Here is a 12,415-nt window from a genome sequence, read left to right as displayed (position 1 = left end):
CATTAATCCAACACTAATTCCCCGTTTACAGACAATATTACAATTTGGAGAATTATGAAATATTGGTACTAGAAGAGACTTTAACAAATTCTTTACATCATCATAATTTTCCTGAAGAAAAATCTGAGGCTTACCGAGGTTAGAGAATTTGCCTACCATCAAGTTCACAGTGAAATTCTAATGATTCCAAGTCTAATGATCTATCATAATATATCACAGCTTACTAATTAGAAATTTTTATCTTAATATTTTAGAAAAGGGAAGATTTGTGACACAAAAATATGTAATTTAGTGTTTTGCTGATTTTTTAATCAAAAAATTTCTAAAATCACAAATTCCAAAAAAAGTTTAACTGAGTTAGCTCAACTATGAAAACCAGTCTTAGCAGAACTGGTAAACTACTTACATATAATTTTAAAGACATACTATAAACATTAAGCAATAACCTGTAGAGTTTCTTTTTAAAACTGGATCACGAAAAAAAAAAAAAAAACTGGATCATGCTATTGTACTGATGCTAATCAATCAGTATTTATCCATTTTACTGGTAGTCTTCTGATAAAAACTTCAAAGATTAATTAATACTTTAAAGTGATTTTTTAAAAGGGTATTGATTTCACATATAACTGAACTGAAAAGGCTGATAAAAATTACTGCACAACACCTTACCGTAACATTAAGAAGAGAAAAATACTCAGGATTTTCAGGGTCCCCACACCTTAGATCTGACATATAATCTTCAGCAGAATTTTCCAGTTCCTCGTGACTGCAATTATCCAGCATGTCCACAGGGAATGCCATCCTCTTTAAAAACAACATGGGACAAAATGTTTCAGAATATGAAATGCTATCTTCCTCTAGTCATATAAAATTTTTATTGTAATTTTTCAGCATTTTATTGTAAGGAGACTTCTTTTTCATTATGCCAAGACAGACTATAAATTGGGCCTGCTGATTTAACAACGTATGTCAAAAAGAAAACTTTTAAACATTATTCATTTGAATTAAAAACAAGAAGTAGAATAGGAATTAATGATAATTCCTTAAATGATGTATTTACACAGGTATAGGATATACATGTTTGCACATAAACACACACACATAAATATATCCTCATCTACCTGTCAACATAAAAGTCATTGTAAAAGAACAGAAGGAAACATTTTGGAATGATAGAAATGTTCTACAACTGGATTGTGATGATGGTTGCTCCATCCTATAAATTTACTTTTTTTTAAAAATCACTGAATTGTACAGTTACAATAGGTGTTATAGTATATAAATTATAACCCTCATAAATACAGTTGTTAAAAAAAAAAGTCAGTGCCTTAAATGGGGAAACACTAAAGATTTCCCCACCAAAGTCAGTAAAAATAAGGACTCTACTGCTGTATAACATTATATTGGTACCTGCCAAAGCAATTAGACTAGAGAAAGCAATTAAAAGTATAACAATTGGGGCTTGGGTGGGGGGCTGTCTCTACCTCAATTTTCAAATAATATATTTGATTGAAAAACTCAAAGTAATCTATGGAAAAATAATTTCCATCAATAAAAAAATGTAGTAAAATAGCAGGATATACAATTACATATAGAAATCAAGCCCTCAGATATACAATAACCAGTAAGAAGAAATCGTGAATTTAAAAAATGAAGTAAAACTAGAAAGACCCCATTTACAACAGCAAAAATTAAACAGGCTTAAATTTAACAACAACAATAAACAATACAATACCTATATAAGGAATACTACAAAACATTCCTGAAAGAAGCAAAGTGAACAGGAAAGACAAACCATGTTCCTGGAAAGAAACAGTGCACATAAAAGTAGTAATACTTTCTAAAATAATCTATTAACTTAATGCAACCCTAATGAAAATACCTTTAGGGTTTTTTCTCCTGAAGAAAGACAAGTTGATTATAAACTTAATTTGAAAGAATAAATAGGCAAGAGTAGCTAGAAAAATCCTGAAAAGGCAGATCAATGGTTGGAGAAAGGTACAAGCTCTGTCAGGTATTAAAACACGTTATGAAACTTCTATAATGAAAACAATGATATAAGCATACGAACAGACAGACCAATGGAACAAGATATAGAAATATACCCTAATGCCTATAGAAACTGATATATGATTAACAAGCTATCTCAATCCCATTAAGGACTTAATGGGTAGTATTATTTCATTGGTCTGTATTACAATATGTTAAAATGAGACATTAATTTTGCCCACTTTTGAACTTCTTATATCTGATATCATACAATATGCTTTCCATGGTGTCAATTCTTTTCAGTCAGCATTATTTCTGTGAGAAATGTTAAGTGTTGTTGCATCTCTGTTAATTTCTTCCTTTTTATTGCTATATAGTATTCCATCATATACAAATAAAGTTTATTTACCCATTCTATTGTTAATAGGCATTTAGGCTGCTATGAGAATTCATGCACAAGTATTTTGGTAAATATATATACTCATTTGTGTTAGGTCTGGATACGCACACTAATCAACCCTACTAAAAGATAAGTAAAGCAAACATTATACGCATCTTGATGCGATGCAACAAGAAAATCGGACCTAAATCTAACCAAGCCATTAGACAAAAGTGTGAAATGACACCTTAAGCATGTGGTCAGTTGAATCTAGAATAACTCCATTTTTAAAATAAATATACAGCATGGAGTTTTTTAAAAAATTGAAAAACTAATGTTAATTAAAAGAAACTACAAAAAAAATCTGAAAACATTTATCCGCAAAGATGTATGTGCTCCGATGTTCATTGCAGCTTTATTTACGGTGGCCAAGACATGGAAACACCAAAGTATCCTTCGATAAATGACTGGATAAAGAAGATGTGGCATATATACACAATGGAATACTATTCCATTATAATTATTTCATCTATTCCAGAAAAAAATGAAATAGTGCCATATGCGACAACATAAATAGAACTTGATTATTATGCTAAGTGGAATAAGTCAAACAGAAAAAGTCGAGAACCATATAATTTCACTGCTATGTAGGATATAAAACTGAAAACAACAAAGGAACAAGACAAACAAATAAACAAAAACACAGAGACACAGACAACAGTTTAGTGGTTACCAGAGGGTAAGGCGGGAAGAGTGTGGTAGATGAGGGTAAAAGGGATCAAATATATGGGGTGATGGAAGGTGAACTGAACTGACTCTGGGTGGTGAACACACAATGTGATATATAGATGATGATATATATATATATGGATTACAGAATTGTACACCTGAAACCTATGTAATTTTACTAACTAATGTCACCCCAATAAACTTTAATTTTAAAAAAAAGAAACTTAAGAGACATCAATCAGATGTACGATGGAGAGGATCCTGATTTGTATACTCATGATAAAAGGTTAAATAAAAAATAGTTATAATCTATATCAAAATCTGAGTTACTAGTTTTTAGAGGAGGTATAATTAAGCTAGTATAGGTTATCTCATTGTAAAAGTTCCGTTTCATATTTACCCAAAATAAAAACTGTACAGCCCAACTGCTATATTTGTCAATAATCTCTTAAATTTTTCTTTTAAAAAATTTATAAAAGGAAAAGGCAGAAGAAAAACTACTGAGAAAATAAGTTCCTTTTCTTTGAAATGAACTTCAAATCTATTTTATCACAACAAAAGTATTAGTAGGTAAAAAACTGAAAAGCTAATGGATACATAAGATAAACATATAAAAGGCAAAATGGACATACATAGTAACAGTTACATATAAATACATTTCTCTGAATTTTGAAGATATGATGATAATGAGAGAAACTTATTTTTACCCTAATCTGAAATCTTGGTCCTAAGGACTTTGAAACTTGGTGTGTTTGACTGGGAACCTAATTTTATACATATATATATACTCGTATACTGGGGTGCCAAAAGAATGTATACACTTTTTAAGAGATGTTATCTATGTTCAAGCAGTAGTTCGCCGTAATCAGAAGTGTCTGGACGCTGATGGTAACCACTTTGAGTACCTCTTGTAATTGCAGAAGCCAAACGTGATTTGTATTCATCTTTTGTTATCAGTATATATTGAGTATTACAATTAACACCGTTTTTTTCTTTCTTAAAATGTGTATACATTTTTTGGCACCCTCTATATTTTTATAATCAAATTTATTTTTTTAATGTTTAAAATCAAAACCCAGGAATAAAACACAAAAAGTCTGCCCATCTGTCAATAAACATAAATGTCTAAATAAAAGGAGAAAGTAAAAAAAAAATTGTGAAACTACTTATGAAAGCAAAACCACAGGATTTTCAGCCAACTTATAAAAAGGAAAAAAAAACACAACTATGAATTTCAAGAGAAATCAACCAAGAGTTTACGTAAATACAATGTCATAGTTAGAAAAGGATCATAAAGACAGTAGCACTACTGTGAAAGTTTATGTTAGTTTGAGCAAATCTTTCTATCAAAGTCAATATGCAAAAGCAAACTAAAGAAATAACATTATGTTCTATAGTCAAATCTAACAATTTTAATGAAGATTAAAATTTTAGATAAAACTAAAAACACAAAACAAATGGTCAATAGCAGATTTAAGAAGCATAATTAGGGCACTAGTTAAGAGAATGTATTAACTGTTCCTCTCTTAGACAAGATCCAAGCATTGCGTCTAAGTAAAATATTAACAGTCATTTAAAATACCACCCCATTGACTAGATCAAGAAGGATTATCACAGTATTCCCCTTAAACCAACTCAAAGCTTCTCTTGAATATTAGCTACCAAAAACAAGTTATGAATGAAACACATTTAAAAATTTTCATTTGCTAAGAGTAATCATGACCTAAAGGATAAAATATAAATTAATATATGAAGACAGCTGCCAAAAACTTGGCCTACAAAAGCATAGTTGATTACAATCACATAAAAATAATATGGCATTCTAAATAAAGAATACAAAATGGACATACCCTTTTTCCCTGAAAATAAGACCTAGCTGGAATTAGGTGTCTTTTCGAGCAAAAATTAATATAAGAGCCGGTATTGTATTGTATTGTATTGTATTGTATTGTATTGTATTGTATTATATTATATTATATTATATTATATTATACCCGGTCTTAAAGTAAAATAAGACTGGGTCTTATATTAATTTTTGATCCAAAAGACTCATTAGAGCTGATTTTCCGGCTAGGTCTTATTTTCGGGGAAACACGGTATAAGGAAAAAGAGCCTGATAGAACAGCAAGTTGGTGGGTGATTTTCTTTCTTTTTCATCTAATGTTACTATGACATGGTTCTTAAAACTTTAAATATAGTCATGTTTAAATATCATATTCTTTCTTTTCTTTTTCAGTTTTATTGCAAAGAAGAAAGTTCTATCAAATAGGAATACTAGGTCATATTGAATAAAGAATCCAAAGGCATAGCCCAGAAGAAGAGAATTTTAGGGTAGTAAATATGCTTAGAGGTCTTGGTTGCTTATCTAATATGCTTTAGGTATAAAAGAGTCATGTATAGGCCCACCCTGCTAGCTTATGGCAGGGTCAAACTGGAATACAGGCCAGGTCTCCCAAGGCCATTGATCTTTCCTCTATGGTAGTGTTGCCTCAACTTCAATAACTGACATACCCCATCGACATTTTTTCCAGTGTGTCAAGTGCCTATACATACATACATACACACACACACACACACACACACACACACACACACACCTCTCATCCCATTTCCTCCTATCCCCTTTTTTAATTTGGTAAAATACACATATAAAATTTACCATTTTAACCATTTCTAAGTTTACAGTTCAGTGGCAGTAAGTACATTCACACTGTTGTACAACCATCACCACTCTCCATTTCCAGAACTTTTTCATCATCCCAAATAGAAACTATGTATCCATTAAATAATTCCCCATTCCTCTCTCCTCCCAGACCCTGGTAATCACCATTCAACTTTGTCTCTATGAATTTTTCTATTCTGGGACCCTAGTAAGCGGGTATGATTATTGTATGATTATTATATGATTATTATAATCATACAATAATTGTCTTTCTGCATCTGGCTTATTTCACTTAATGGTTTTCAAGTTCATCCATGTTGTAGCCTGTATCAGAATCTCAACTCACCTTTTTAGAAACATTTCATTCACCTTAAACTATAAAACCTATGAAACCACCAATTTGATACATTAGATCATACATTTTCCTAATCAGCATTAAAATTTCTAAGTACCATAATTTAAATATTCACCTGAATATCAATTAAAAACCTCTTCTAAATCACCAGCAGTGTGTCAGAATACTTTAGAAAACACTAAACTATCTGTATGGGATTGCTTACCATAATATGACACTACTACAGATCAAAGGCAAGTAGAATGTTAAAGTGTAAAAACAGAAAATCACTACCCTTCGTTCTTAAACCTCTTTAAATGGAGATTTTTAAATACAAAAATAATCATTTCTGAGTTTATTTTTATTAGTCAAAGACTATTCACACACATACACACACAATGAAACAAAATCCTGTTTTCCTGAAGCCTGACAATTTAAATACTGAAATTTGCATAAAGAGCATTACTGGAGGGAAATCACTTAGTTAGAAGTTGTGATTTCTGAATACAGTTTAAAGACAATTATAGCATCATAGTTTTTAACATGAAATCTGAAAGTATTTCCCTAATTTCAAAGGCCCAGGCACAGACACAGAAAGACATGCACACACACCCCTTCTAAAATATTTTTCTTTACAAATTTGTCCTTATATCCATTGCTTTTATTACTAGTCACTCTCAATCCTCAATTGTATTAGCTAAATAATCATCTATTAGTATTTAAAGGAAGATGAAAGAACTAGAAATTATTATAAATCAGTAACAGCAGCAAGTAACATTTACTGAGAAGTGACCACATACCAGACTTTAAAGAGACTGTGTCATATAATATACAATGAAGTACTTTGGCCTCATTCTACAGATGAAGAAGCAGAGCTTTAGAGATGAAAAGACTTGACCAACGTAATACCACTAGTGGGGCTAGAAGAATACGAATCCACACAATCAAATATACCCTTCAATGTAATTATTTTACTCAATATGCAAAATCAAGTATCATAGTATTTATCATGGAATATAAAATCTCATTTTGCTAAATGTAATTACCTTGTTATTAAATATTCTATCACATATTAGACCAAAAGAGCATTGTAATTGGAATGCTATGACCTTGGGTCCTGGGTTAGCTCGGTTGCTAAGTACATCTGTGATCCTAGGCAAGTTATTTGCCCTTTTTAGGCTTCTGTATTCTCACTGGTAATGAGATGCAAGTGGACTGGATAATCCTAAGGACCTTTTCACCTCTAAATATTTATAACTGGTTATTAAAAAAATATTGGTTAACATAAGAGTGCATAAATTACTAGCCTTATGGTGGTTTGTCTACAGCTTAGAGGCCAGAAAAGGGTGGTAAGGTTCTGGAGAAAAATGTAGGTTGCTATATGTAAGTTGATAAATCACTTACTTCTCCCTCTTTTTTGTTGTTTTTAAGCTTCTGTTCTGTTACATAACTGTAAAGCTGTCAGATCAAATTCTGTCAAGTACTTTATGCTCTTCCCATGAAATAAACCAAAAGGCCTAACTAGAATCTACATGAATGAGAAAGCTTAATGTCACTTTAAGCAAATTAACGCATCAAAACATTTACAAAGAATAGACAATGAAGTGTAAAAAGTGTCCAAATTAATTTACAAATTAAGCAAAGGGTATGCTCATTAATCCTGGCTAACTTGTATAAAAACATAACATTCAGATTTCTTACATAAGAGCTCTAAGATGTCCATCAGCTCTTTTACATCCATCTTTTAATAATTTCACCTCCTTTTCCTGAAAAATTATATAACTTGAAAGAATGAATAATCTTAACAAGAAACGAATAAGGAAAAAATTCCTATTATTGTGATTTCCTATTTAATGTTAATTACTAGATGTTAACTATACTCTTAAAAGAGAGAACATATAAGTTCAGTTCCTAAATTATTTCTAGATTCTTAGAGGTTATTGCTATTATTTAGGAGTATTAGGGGAAAGTGAAGATAAAAAAAAAATTAGGGAAATTTTAGAGCTGAAAAAGTTCATAGAGAAAAAATAATTATCTCAACCAATCCAAATCATGATGCTACCTCTCCTGATTGTTTCCCCAACACTGAAAATAGGTTAGGTATCCAGGCAACATAATCGTCAATGCTCTTGTACACAAAAATGTCTGGTTCTGAACCTTATCATGATTCTTCTCTTGATTCTCCCCTTTTCTCTTTTCTCCCTAACATCATTTCCTTCCCTAACTAACCTAGGCCCTGTACTATTAGGTTGGAGCAAAAGTAATTGTGGTTTTTGTCATTTTTAACCTTTTAAACCGCAATTACTTTTGCACCAACCTAATACATCAGCTCAACTAATCTCTTTATCTTACTTTTTATTCTTCTATCCCTGCTGCCCTACACAAGGCTCTAAATCCTAGATTAATTCTCCTAGAACTCACACTTAAAGCTGAGTTTTGGGGTACAACAAAAATGAAACCACTGAATAGACTGCTACAACTATGAAGTTTCTGGTGGGCTCAACACTGCTCAAAAATCCTTTTCTGTCCTCTGGGAAATGAAAAAGCTGATTGATTACACATGGATGAGGACGACCCATAATAAATGTATGGGTAATAAAGCAGGAAGTTACATGGGGTTCATACCTGCTGCCTCTTTTTATTTCAAGTAGAAGACAAAATCATCTTTTGCAGTAACAATCACTGAGCCAACAGTGGACTGCACTTCACGGCCCAGGTTACTGAACGCTGTTTACAATCTCACAGAAGTTTACAAAACTCAGGAAAGCCAAACTAAGAACTATTCAAATGATACAGCATACAATTTTGTCCTTCATTTCAATATTAGACAACATAAAATTCTTTATTTTTTTACCTAACTTTACTATAGAATAGATTTGATTTTATAGTGCTTTATTAAAGTTTAGCATAGTAAACCTCAAGGATACAGACAATTTTTAAAAACAGGAGTCTGAACAATATGTACATTGTTATAGGTATCTTTAATATAAAATACACAGAGGTGTGTCTCATTTAGAACTGTGAAGAACTGATGTTTTCATTTTAAAGGAAGCATATTTAGTTCAAAACAAAAGCAAAAATAAAACAAAACATGGTGCTTAATCTTGGCATATGATTTATGAAATATTCGGCTAAGTCACAATCACCACGACCACCCCATCCCCATTTCCTAATATTTTCACTACACAACTAAGAAATGCAACTAAAGGTTGCCAATATCTGCCAGTATCATCAACTGGGACAAACAGCAGTCTCGGAACCACAAGCTAGCCATTTCTCTTTCCCTTCAGGGCTTCTCCAACTTCACGCTTCCAGCCATGGCCCCACACACTTATTCTTGAGATCCTCTTGCAAATTCAGGTGGGTTCGCTTCTCAGATTAGGTAAAATGCTTTTTTTTTTTTTTTAACATTTTTTATTAGTTTCAGGTGCACAAAACAATGTAATAGTTAAGACATTTATCATTTATATCCTTCACACAGTGACAACCCTCCTCCCCCCTTCCACTATCCCTCTGACATCGCACACAGCCATTACATTTCCACTCTCTATTCCTAATGCTGTCCTCCACTTCTTGTAACTATATATATAACCATATATAACCATATATACATATAATTTTATATATATATAAATATATATAAATAAAATTGTAGTTGGCATTCATTATTGTTCAGCTTCAGGGGTACAGTGCAGTGATCAGGCATCTACATCATCCCTGAGGTGGTCTCCCTAATGGGACAAGTGTCCATTGGATACCCTACACTCCTAGGTATCGATCTGGAGAATTCCAAAACTCTAATTCAAAAAAATTTATGCATCCCGATGTTTATTGCAGCACTATACACAATAGCCAAGACATAGAAACAACCGAAATGTCCATCAGTAGACGACTGGATTAAGAAACTATGGTACGTTTATACAATGGAGTATTATGCAGCCATAAAGAAGAAAGAAATCTTACCATTTGCAACAATATGGATGGACCTAGAGAACATTATGCTAAGTAAAATGCTTTTCTTATCTCTTATTGGCAGCAGGCCCAGGGGATGAAAAGATTAAGAGATAGTAGTAGCCTTCCTATCTGACTTACAAAAGTTTGTATAAATAAACCACACATTGGTGGTAGGAGGAAGAGCTGCTTGCCACAGATGAAAAGACTTGTAAAGTTCTGCTGCTAGATGATAAGCAATAGATGGTCTTTCAACAGGTAGAGACAGCCCTCTAAAAAGAAAGAATATACTAAACAGAAGCCAGAAAGCATGCTAAGAATGGCAAGTAGTTGGATTTACCAAGAGAATTAAGAAGTATATAAAGAGAAGTAGTGGAAGGAATACTAGAAAAATAGAGGACAGAACATAAAAGGCCAAGAGTACAGGCAAAAGAGCCTGGACTTCATTTGGTACACAAGTAGGAGGCAATTTAAGAATCCTGAGCAGAAAAGAGACAGTCAAGGCTATGCTTTAAGACAATTTATCAAAAAAAAAAAAAAAAGAGAGAGAGAGACAATTTATCCAGCAACTGTGTGTAGACTGGATTAATAGGAAGAAATGAAAGGAGAAAAGAAACTCTTACGATAAATACCTTACGCATACTTCTCTTAATATACTTATATGACAACGTGATTTATTTTTCTTCATCCTTCTGTCCTACCAGGCTCAGAACTCCAGGGAAGCATAATCCATTTATTTCCAAAGAGTGGAAATGGGTCAAATGATCTCCCTCCTAATAACTTAGATGTCTACACTTGATCACTTGGAGAAAGAAGACAGGAAAAAAAGGTCGTAATTTACAAAAGGATGGTATCGTCAAAAATGCAAATACAATCATTTTTTTAAAACTCAGAATGTGTTTTCTGATGACGACAACAAACTTGCACCAGGCATTATGCTCAACACTCTACAATATTATCTCATTTATTCCTAAAAAGACCCTATAATACACTCTCCCAATGAGGAGCCTCAGATGCAGACAGATTAAGACAAGTTACCCAAGTTTACACAGCTAGTAAATGGCGGTCAGCTCTGAACCTAAACAATCTGTCTCCAGAGGGATTCAATCTCATGGTCAGCTTCCCAGGTCAAGACAAAGGCCAATATAATCTATGATGTATTAATTATATAATTATCATAGAATATATCAACCATATTGCTCAGTCACTCCTTAGGAGTTAACTTTTAAATTTTGCAATATTCTCTCTTCAGATGTTAGATGCCTGTACTAATCACTATGATCCATCTTTTTCAGAATTGTTAAATGGATACTACACAATAAATAAAAAGCCAATTTTTTCTTTTTTAGTTTGCTCATTTACTCTGTTCTTTAGATTCCACATATAGGTGAGATCATATTGTATTTGTCTTTCTCCTTCTGACTTATTTCACTTAGCATAATATTCTCTAGATCCATCTATATCATTGCAAATGGTAAGATTTCATTCTTCTTTATGGCCAAGTAATACTCCATTGTATAAATGTACCACAGTTACTTAATCCAGTCATCTACCGATGGGCATTTTGGTTGCTTCTATGTCTTGGCTATTGTGAATAGCGCTGCAATAAACATAGGGGTGCATAGATTTTTTCAAATTAGAGTCTTGGATTTCTCTGGATAGATATATCTAATAAGAGTGGAATTGCTGGGTCATAAGGTAGTTCCATTTTCAGTTTTCTGAGATACCTTCATACTGTTTTCCATAGTGGCTGCACCAATCTGCAATCCCACCAACAATGCACAAGGGTTCCCTTTTCTCCACATCCTCGCCAGCACTTGTTGTTGATTTATTGATGTTAGCCATTCTGACTCGAGTGAGGTAGTATCTCACTATGGTTTTTATTTGCATTTCTCTAATGATTAGTGACATTGAGCATTTTTCATATGTCTGTTGGCCATCTCTATGTCCTCTTTAGAGAAATGTCAAAGCCAATTAAAGTTAATAAAAGGGAAACAAAAATTGACAAAGTAAAATGCCTACCAAATATTTACTTATATTTCACAAATGACTACAAAATAGAACTAAGGAAAAAAGGAAATTCACTAAACTGCATTATAGATTTTTAATTAGTCTTTGCTAAAGGACAGAGATAAAGAAAACCTTGAGATTTAAATGATACTAGACTCTATATATGAGCCATGAGCAAGTATTTTTTAAGTTAACACAAAATTACCCCTAAATATGGCTTCATTATAGGGTTATGACTGTTCAGACCCAGAAATGGAAAAGTATTCCTGCACTGTCCGTGGGTCAAATAGCATCTGCAATTTTTTATCCCATTCAGAGGATCACATTTTAAGAAAATCACACTGAAAAACTGGAATGCCTC

At 32.5% G+C, this 12,415-nt stretch overlaps 1 protein-coding gene across 7 annotated transcripts in view; it reads right to left on the bottom strand.

Moving 5' to 3' along the window:
- The window catches only part of FAM169A (family with sequence similarity 169 member A), a 125,968-nt gene that overhangs the window by 36,111 nt on the left and 77,442 nt on the right, over window positions 1–12,415 (bottom strand). For all 7 annotated transcript variants that reach the window (XM_081053455.1, XM_081053453.1, XM_081053458.1 and 4 more), the window contains one exon: window positions 670–804. In XM_081053455.1, coding sequence (XP_080909581.1) covers window positions 670–801 — 132 coding nt within the window. In that variant the 5' untranslated portion in view covers window positions 802–804. The remainder of the gene's footprint in view (window positions 1–669; window positions 805–12,415) is intronic.

The sequence above is a fragment of the Rhinolophus hipposideros genome (genome assembly GCF_964194185.1).
Source record: "Rhinolophus hipposideros genome assembly, chromosome: 7".
In the NCBI taxonomy this organism is placed as follows: domain Eukaryota; kingdom Metazoa; phylum Chordata; class Mammalia; order Chiroptera; family Rhinolophidae; genus Rhinolophus; species Rhinolophus hipposideros.
This window is presented reverse-complemented; position numbering and strand designations above follow the sequence as displayed.